We start from the raw sequence: 10,309 nt of genomic DNA on the forward strand, positions 1-10,309 counted from the left end.
AAAGAAAGAAATTGGCAACACTGGTGAAGGAAAGGTCACACTGGTGTTGGGATTGGTGTTGAACACTTAATTCCTAAAATTTTATGAATAATTTGATAAATCAGTATTATAATACATTTTTGACTGTTTTGGGGCCACATCTGGCCATGTTCAGGGGTTACTCCTGGCTCTGCACTCAGAAATCTCTCCTGCAGGCTGGGGGTACCCTATGGGATGCTGGGGATCTAACCTGGCTTGGCCACATGCAAGGCAAGCATCCAACCTTGCTCCAGTCCCCAATAAAAATGTTTTTAAAAAAATCATGGATGCATTTTAAATTACACAATCATGTTTTTATCATTTCATTTTTTAAAGAGGCCACATCCATTACTGTGCAGTGGTCAACAAGGTCAATCTAGTGGTGCTCAGCTTATTTTTTTTGTTTTGTTTTTGTTCTGGGGTCATAGCCACTGTGCTCAGGGGCATAATCCTGGCTCTGCACTCAGGGATTACATCTGCTAGGTTTGAGGTACCAGGTGCCAGGGACTGCGTAAACTCTCTTTCTGGTCACAGTGCTCTCAGTTTATTATGATACAATATACCTTGCGTATTGAGTACTTAATAAAAGAATCACACCTGGGCCTAAGTGGTACAGTGAATCAAGCGCTTACCTTGTATGTGACTGACCCAGTTGGATCCCTGAAACCCAATATGGTCCCTGAGCACAGACAGAGGTAAGTATTGAGCACAGCCAGGTATGACCCAAAAACAAACAAAAAAATCTTTTTATTATTCTATGGGACTTTTCTAGCTGCTGTGTAGATGTTTCTAGATTGTAATTCTTTGTTTTACTCTACAAAGAAAGCTTATTTGTGAATTAATTATTTTAAATCATCTGAGTCGCTAAGTCAAAACAAGTTCTATACTACTGCTCCAGCCCCTCAAAATATACCTTAAAGTTGAATCTAATGGTCATGGAGAATATTATGCTAAGTGAAATGAATCAGAAAAAAAGGACAGAAATAGAATGACTACACTCATTTGTGAAATATAAAATGACATAATATGAGACTGACACCGGACAGTAGACACCTTAAGGGCCAGGAATATTGCTCCATAGTTGGAAGCCTATCTCATCAGCTGGGAGATAAGGCAGCTGGAATAGAGAAGAGATCACTAAATCAATGATGGTTGGAGGGATCGTTTGGGATGGGAGATGTGTGCTGAAAGTAGAAAAAGGACCAAACATGACAGCCTCTCAGTATCTATATTCCAAATCATAATGTCCAAAAGTAGAGAGAGAGTACGGGGGAAATTATCTGTAACTGAGGCAGGGGGAAGTTGAAAAGGGGGGCGTTTACTGAGGACACTGGTGGTGGAAAATGTGCACTGGTGGAGGGAATGGGTGATCGATCACAGTATGACTGAAACTCAAACATGAAGTTCTTGTAACTATATCTCACAGTGATTCAATTAAAAAAAACTAAAAAAAAAGTATCTTCAGAGTCAGAGTCATAGCTCAATGAACTGAGTGCATGCTTTGCTTGTATGAGTCCAGGCTTCCAATCCTAGCATCTCATGTCCCCTAAGAATGACAGGGAGTGACCTCTGAACAGAGTGGAGTATCCCCTGAGTACTGAGGAGTGTAACCGCAAATCCAAAATAAATATATTTGCAAATCTGAATGGTTTGGAACAGAGAAGTACAGTGGGTGGAGCACTTGTGATATGGGCATTGAACCTGGGTTGAGCTACATCCAAGATCTTAACCACTGAACTATATCAAAGGTCTCAAACTGTTTTACATTTTAGCAGTATTTATGGTAGTTTGGACTGGAGTGCTAGCACAGCAGGTAGGTCATTTGCCTTGCATGCAGCCGACCCGAGTTTGATTCCTCCGTCCCTCTTGGAGAGCCAGGCAAGCCACCGAGAGTATCCTGCCCGCACAGCAGAGCTTGGCAAGCTACCCATGGCATATTCGATATGCCAAAAACAGTAACAAGTCTCACAATGGAGACATTACTGGTGCCACCTGGAGCAAATCGATGAACAACGGGACGACAGTGCTACAGTGCAATGCTATGGTAGTTTAACTGAAGAAAGATTAATTCAGTCAAAAAGTAAAGCCATTTTATGTTTTGATTTTGAGGCTACACTCAGTGGTACTGAGGCTTACTGGTTTTCTGCTCAGAAGTTACTTGGCAGTGCTCAAGGACCATGTATGTACTGGATATTGAACCAGGGTTGCGACCACTGCAGCCGCATGCAATACCTTATTTTTTCTACTATCTCTCTGGACCAAGGCTACCTATTTTATCAGTTTCGCATATCAAATCAAAAGAGCAAATCAATGAATACAGCCAACATCTAAACACCTTTAATGGTAGCAAAAATTTATATAGCTAGTAATGACTAGCAGTATTTATCACTTACAGACTACTTACTCTTTGCATTTAACCTTCCAGAATTCCATAAGCAGGGCTGGAGAGTGTAAAGCAGATAGGGGATTTGCCTTGAATGTAGCCAACCTGGGTTTGATCCCCAGCATCCTATACGGTCCCCTGAGCCTGCCAGGAGTGATTCCTGAGTACAGAGCCTGGAACACCCTGAGCACTGCCATACTTAAAACAAAAACCTCACAGAATTCATACATTTATAGATAATGCAAAACCAGGCGGATCTGGGGGTAAAAGCTGGGGAAATCAAACAGATTAAGAAATTTGCTAATAATCATATTACAGTAACTCATATTAAGTTGTTGAGCTAAGACTTGAACTCAAATCTTTCTAGGCCCAGAAACACACTTTGCCAACGTGGACTACATAATCATATGGTTAACAGAAGTGTGTGTGTGTCTGGAAAGACATGGGTGGGAGGTGGTGGGGGGAGAAAAGGCAGTGAAGTAAAAAAAAAAAATGTTTTTAATTTTTTTTATTAGTGGATCACCATGAGGTACAATTATACTTACAAACTTTCGTGCTCGTGTTCCAGTGACACAATGATCGAGTACCCATCCCTCCACCAGTGCCCATTCTCCACCACCAATAATCCCAGTATCCCTCCCACCATCCTTACCCTATTCTCACCCACCCCCCACCCCACCTCTGTGGCAGGGCATTCCCTTTTGTTCTCTCTCTCCTTTTGGGTGTTGTGGTCTGCAATAGAGGTATTGGGTGGCCATCATGTTTGGTCTATAGTCTACTTTCAGCACATATCTCCCATCCTGAGCAGGTCTTTAGAACACCCTTTACCTGGTGTTCCCTTCTCTATCTGATCTGCCCTCTCCTCAAGCATGTGAAGCCAGCTTCCAAACAGTAGAGTTAACCTCCTGGTACTTATCTGTACTATTCTTGGGTGTTAGTCTCCCATTCTGTTACTTCATAATGATGAAGTGAAAAAATTTTAAAATACAAATGAGATGGATTCCAGAGTAGAAGACAAAAATATCAATAGCAGAAGGAAACGATTCTTATTTTGAGGGGTGGAAAGGTTTTGACTGACAACCAGCGATGCTCAGGGGTTACTCCTGGCAGTGCTTTGTGTGAGCAGATAATAGTGAAGGGGAAATGTGTATGTCACAGAGACAGACTGGGGGCTGGGGGTGGAGGGAAACTGAGGACATTGGTGGAGGATAACGAGCAGTGGTGAGGGAACTGGTGTTGGAACCTGTACTCCTGAAACTCAATCATAAATATATTTGTGACTTTGTAATTCATAGTGATTCAATTGAAAAAAAAACAACCTATGCAACTGTGTATGGCAGAAGCACTGAATTTGACCCCTGGGAACTACATGGATCTATTCTCAAGCACCAAGCTGGGCATAGCCCACCAAGTCTACCACTGATAGGCCCAAATATCCCCCTTCTGAAAAAAAAATAAACCAAACTGATGTACATCTATGGTACCACAATGTGATATTTTGCCATATAAAGTAATGAACAAAAAGAATAACAACAAAAAAGCACTGAAGTAAAAATTATGAAGTCATTTTGGATATAAGTGTCTTCCTAATAAGCACTACAAACTATGGGGTATACTTAGTGTGTCTGTTTCCACTGCTTCTCTGCATCACATTAAATATGAACTCAACTTCAATGATTCTTTTACTCCCCACCCCCCAACCCCTAGTTTTTGGACCATACCCAGAGGTGCTCAGTGCTTACTCCTGGCTCTGTGCTCAGGTATCACTCCTGGTGGTGCTTGGGGTGCCAGAAATTCAAAACAGGGTCAGGTGCTAGGAAGAAAAATGCTTCCCTCTGTACTCTCAGGCTCCACAACTGTAAACATTCTTTTGTTTGTTTTTTGGGCCACACTTGTCAGTGCTGAGGATTTACTCCTGGCTCTGTGCTCAAGGTTCACTCCTGGTGAGCTCAGGAGACCATATGTAGTAGCAGGAATCAAATCTGGGTCAGCCATGTGCAAGGCAAGCGCCCTATCTGCTATAATCACTCTGGCCCTATAATGATTCCTTACAGACCTGCTTATGCATAACCTGCTTAAGCAATCCCAAAATTCTTCAGTTCAGATTCTTCTGTATTTTTCTTCTTTCTTTTCTTTGTGGGGGAGGGGGCTTTTTGGGTCATGCCCGGTGATGCTTAGGAGTTACTCCTGGCTCTGCACTCGGTATTCCTCCTGGCAGTGCTCAGGAGACCATATGAGATGCTGGGGATGGAACCTGTGTTAGCCTCATGCAAAGCAAACACCCTAACTTCTGTGCTATCACTATAGCCTCTTGTCTGTACTTTTCTGTACCTTTTCATCAATTAATTCCCCCAACCTACTGATAAATTATTGTAATCTACTGCTACTACACTAAAAATAATGCAAAAAACAAATACTTAAAACATACGAGAGAATTGGTCATATCCTCTTCTTCGGATAAAGCAGAGTCCTCAGAATGCCACACTGAGAGAAAAAAATGAAGTAGATTTATTTCAGAGCTTCAAAGAAAGAAACAAAAAATAATCTTCAACATCAGATGGCTCTAAGATCTTTTATGATATTCTTTAGAGCAGTGAGAAATGTTAACCATCATCAAGATATAAAGACAGCAAAATGTATAAGAAATAACAAATTTAGTCCTATAAGATTTGATAGGAATTTCTGAAAAGTTAAAGGGTTCCCAATAAATCTAGCGACAATGTACTTTCCTATGCATCTAAATTCTAACAAAAAAGGATTAAACTATTTTAAAGCACTGTGTAGAACTTGGAAAAACTTCATCAGAGGCAAGTAAAAGTACTGTGAGGACCATTCAAATATGCAGTCATGATCCTAATGACATTTAAAAATAACAATCTGGGCTGGAGCGATAGTAAGCGGGGTAGGATGTTTGCCTTGCATGCAGCCAACCCAGGTTTGATCCCTAGCACCGCATATGGTCCCCCAAGCACAACCCGGAGTAATTCCTGAGTGCAGAGGCAGGAGTAACCCCTGAGCATTGCTGGGTGTGACCCAAAAAGCCAAAAGAAATAAAAACAAAAAATAAACAAAAGTAATAATCAGGGAGCTGGAGCGGATAGGGTGCTTGCCTTGCATGTGGCCTATGCAGGTTGGATCCCTGGAACCCTGTATTGTTTCTCAAACCCACCAGGAGTGATACCTGAGTGCAGAGCCAGGAATTAATTTTGAGCATCTCTGGGTGTGCCCCCTCCTACCCAAAATAAATAAAAACCAATGAGGGGCCAGAGATATAATACAGTGAGTAGGGCATATGCCTTGCACACAGCCTACCTGAGTTCAATCCCCAGTATCCCGTATGGTGGTCTCCTAAGCACCACTAGGAGTAATTCCTGACTGCAGAGTTAGGGGTATCCCCTGAGCAACACCAGATGTGACCCCAAAACCAAATAAATAAATAAATAATGTGAAAGTAATAATTTCTTATTTTATTGTATAAACCCAGAGCCTTCAGGTTAAAACCGATTATTATGGGCTTGAAGCAATAATACAGTGGGTAGGGCATTTGCTTTTCATGCATCCAAAATGGACTCAATCCCCGGAACCCATTATGGTCCCCCAAGACTGCCAGGAGTAATCCTTGAGTACAGAGACAGGAGTAAGATGTGAGAACTGCTGAGTGTAACCCCCAAACAAACAAATAACATGGAAGACTAAGAGCCAGAGAGATAGTACAACAGTAGTCATTCCAGTACACTGTATGGGTCACCTGTGGGCACCCAGCCAGTCCCTTAATATTTTAATATTGCCATTGTGACCACCTCCCCTCCCCCCCATACAAAGAAGAAAAATGGAAAATGGGAGCTGGAGAGACAGTTTAAATGGCTGAGAGCATGCTTTGCATTCTGGAGGCCAGGGTTTGATTCCTTGCACCGCGTGGTTGTTTGAGTACTACCTGGAGTAGCCCTCAAGCAATGCTGTGTGACCCCAAAACAAAATGAAGGGGCCAGCAAGATAATACAGGGGGTAAGGCCCTTCCCTTGCACACACTGACCCAGGTTTGATCCCCAGGTTTCTATATGGTCCCTTAAGCACCTCCAGAAGTGATCCCTGAGTGCAGAAGCAGAAATAAGCTCTGATCACTGCTGTGTATGGCCTCAAAACAAAAAGTAGAGTACATACATACTTTAAATCAATCCTCAGCACCACATGGTCCCCCAGCACCACTTGGTACAGCCCATCCACTCACAAAAATTTACAAAAAGATGGTCAAGAGAATAAACAAATGTGTATTCTGTAGTTAATAACACCCACATAAACTTGGCAGTAAGAAACAGTTTTCCTTTTTTTCACTCTATGGTCCTGGATGTACATCCCTTCTGTCCTAAATATTCCTGTCTTTTCATCTCTGAACTGTCTCACCTCTCCTTTCCATCATCTGGGTCAAATGTTTCATTGTCACACAGCTCCTGTTGATTTCAGAAGACTGAGTTGTTTTTTAGGCTTTGCCTGCCCTGGGCAGAAGAGTTAAGGCAGGCTGCAGGTTCAGCAACTCTCAGCACTCTGCTGGGTGGTCTCCTTCCAAGACATATCTGCTCTTCAATATTACTTCTTTTCACTTCAGAGATATGTCTTTGGAGAGCAAGGACCTGCAGGCTTACAACATAAATTCAATTTACCTTATGCCCCAATAATCACTGCCTTCTAGTATTATGTCAGACATCTTCCCCTCGACCCCCGACCCTCCCACCCTGCCCTGCGCAAACACTGTACTGAATATACCAAATAGGATATTGCAGAAGTGATGGTATATAACTTCAAAGATTAGATCATAAAAGACATATGGCTTCTGTCTTGCACATTTTTATATCATGCCATTTGTCCTGAAGACACTCAACAAGCTATTATGTCCTGAAGACACTCAACAAGGAAGAAGCTCCTGCCAATACTCAACTTTATTGTGCCAGTCACCTTGGAAGCAAATTCTCCAATTCCAATCTAGCCTTTTGATCATGGCAGTTCTATTGACACGACTGAATGTTCATGAAGTATTTGAACAACAATACACATTGAATTCTCTGTTCACCACAGGAACCATGAGATAGACACTATTGTTTAAGTCACTGAATTTGACAGTAATTTGATAAAAGTAATAAATAAAGCAGTTTCAAATAATAAGCTTTCCTGTTGAAGATTCATATTCTCTGGAATCACTGACCAGAGATATTACATGCAAAATAAAAGAAGTCTGGAGAAAAACTCAAGACCGAGCAATCCAGGCTAAACCAAGTACTTAATGAAAAACACAAAGAGTCTAGGTATCAAGTAAATATAAAAGTGATGTTCACAAAATATCTGCTCCTAATGCCCTGTGAGCATAAAAGTGTAGGCCTGATGCAATGACAGATATAAAGGTAAATTAAAACCATTTAGATTTGGGGGCTGGGTGATAGTACAGGGGGTAGGATGTTTGCCTTGCACAAGGCTGATCCAAGTTTGATACCCAACAACCCATATGGTTCCCCACATACCATCAGAAATAATTACTGAGTGCAGAGCCAGAGGTAACCCTAGAGCATTGCTGGGTGTGGCTAAAAAAAATTTAGATTTTGGGCTGGGGATATGTCTGAAAGGGCTAAAACACATGCTTTGCATGCAGGAGCTCTAAGTTTGATTCCAGTACAACATGGTCCCATAAGCAGCAACAACCTAAAAACAAAAACAAAAACAAAAGAAACGAAAGAAAAAGATGATCTGTTGTTATAGTCACGATGGAAAAAGGTATGGTGGAAAGAATATTTATATAGATTCATGCTATCATTTAGAAATTCCGCTTCTGATTATAGAATCAAAAGAACTGAAAGCAGGGCTTGGGAAATAGTTCAAAGGACTACTCTTCATACAGAAGCATCAGTTATGTCCTTGAACAAAACAAAAAAACAAATGACAACAAAACAAATAACTGAAACAGGTATCCAAGCATAATGTACCTTCAATTTTATAGCAGCATTACTTCAAACTCAAATATCCACTGGGAGATAAGTGGATAAACAAAATGTACATCCACAATTATTCAATCTTAAAAATAAAGAATACAAACCCCCCCCAAAAAAAATAAAACCAAACAAACAAAAAAAGGAAAATCAGGGGCTGCAAAGATAGCACAGGAATTAAGGCATTTGCTTTACATGTGGCTACAGACCCTGGTTTAGATCCTGGGCCTCACATACGGTCCCCTAAGCATCACCAGGGGTCACTCCTAAGCAGAGAGTCAGGAATAGCACCTGCGCACTGCTAGGTGTTCCCCCACTCAAAAATTTAAAAAAAGCAAAGAAAGAAGGAAATTCTGACACATTTAACATGGATGAGATTAAAATATATTATGTTAAGATAAGCCAGTCACAAAAAAAACAATATTGTACATCCTGCTTATATAAGGTACATAGTCAAATTCAGAGAGACAGAAGAGTGGTATTCATCAGGTAGCAGAGGACTGAGTAGGGAATTATTATTTAATATGTATAGAATTTTTATTCTGCAAAAGTTATATGAATGGGTGGTAGTGAACAGAGGCATAATAATGTGACTATAACCACTTAAAATCACTAAAATAATTTTTCCTGGCTTTATAAAATTATTATGATTATTTCAGGGCTGGAGAGATAGTAGAGTGGGTAGGGTACTTGTCTTGCACATGTCTAAACCAGGTTTAATCCCTGGTACCCATATGATCCCTGGAGCGCACAAGGAGTTATCCCTGAGTTCAGAGCCAGGAGTAAGCCTTGAGCAGCACCAGTATGCCCCTCCACCCCGCTGAAAACAACCCCTCAAAAGTGCATCACTGTCACTGTCATCCCGTTGCTCATCGATTATGTTCGAGTGGGCACCAGTAACATCTCTCATTGTGAGACTTATTATTAGTGTTTTTGGCATATCCAATACACCACAGGTAGCTTGCCAGGCTCTTGGAGAGGGACGAAGGGATTGAACACGGGTCGGTCGCATGAACGGCGAACGCCCTACCTCTGTGCTATCACTCCAGCCCCAAAAGTGCATGATAACTAGGAAATAAAACATAACAGCAATCACAATAAATGAAAATGAAATCAACTTGCCTTTCAAAATAACCATCAAACAGGATAACAGGACAGAAAATACAACAATAATATGTTCTTTACAAGGGGCATACCTGAAACACAAAGACAAAAAGAGGGATTAACAAATGAAATTCCTGGAAAATGAAATAAAATCTGGACCTAGAGCGATAGTACAGGGGGTAGCTTGTCATGCATGCCGCCAACCTGGGTTTGATCACCAGCATCCTATATGATCCCCTGCACCAGCCAGGAGGGATTCCTGAGTGCAGAGCCAGGAGTAAAGCACCTAGTATGGCCCCCAAAGAAACAAAAATATCAAGACCCAAAAAATCATGGGCAAAAAGAAAGCTTGTACTCAAAAGCATATGCCAGGGCAAAGAGGAATGTATCTTAAATGATAAGGAAGAATCTTGGTCCCAATGATTCACACCAAAAACATTATTTAAGCCACATTTTTTCCTTCTAACTCTGTCCAGTCTTGAACTGTGGATGTAGTGAATATTCTTAATATGGCATTTGCTTAGGCTAAGTGGTATATTTTGGTGCAGAGGTTTTAAGGGCATAATCTGTTTTATATATATGCATATATTTATACATATATACATATTTAATCTGATGTTTTACATGTGGAGCAAGTAGGAATTCTGGCCAAGGCCAGACTAAATAAAATTGAACATAGTGAACCTGTAAACCTGGGAACACCTTTGAGCCTAGGGTGATTTCTTAGGCAGCAATGAGGATTCACGGCATACAATGACTAGCTAACAGATATCACCAGAGAAGCCAGGGATACTAAATCTAGGAAAGACTACCAAAGAAAACTGGAAACCAG

At 41.1% G+C, this 10,309-nt stretch overlaps 1 protein-coding gene across 1 annotated transcript in view; it reads right to left on the reverse strand.

Annotated features, from left to right (window-relative positions):
• Window positions 1-8,085, reverse strand: part of LOC101543789 (zinc finger protein 728-like) — a 49,768-nt gene extending 41,683 nt beyond the window's left edge. Inside the window, exons 1-3 of the mRNA XM_055145722.1 lie at window positions 7,912-8,085; window positions 6,803-7,036; window positions 4,830-4,885 (exon numbers count right to left, since the gene is read on the reverse strand). Of these exons, the coding sequence (XP_055001697.1) occupies window positions 4,830-4,885; window positions 6,803-6,836 (90 nt within the window). The 5' untranslated portion in view covers window positions 6,837-7,036; window positions 7,912-8,085. The remainder of the gene's footprint in view (window positions 1-4,829; window positions 4,886-6,802; window positions 7,037-7,911) is intronic.
• Between the last annotated feature and the right edge of the window lie 2,224 nt (window positions 8,086-10,309).

The sequence above is a fragment of the Sorex araneus genome, chromosome 8, assembly GCF_027595985.1.
Source record: "Sorex araneus isolate mSorAra2 chromosome 8, mSorAra2.pri, whole genome shotgun sequence".
Lineage (NCBI taxonomy): Eukaryota > Metazoa > Chordata > Mammalia > Eulipotyphla > Soricidae > Sorex > Sorex araneus.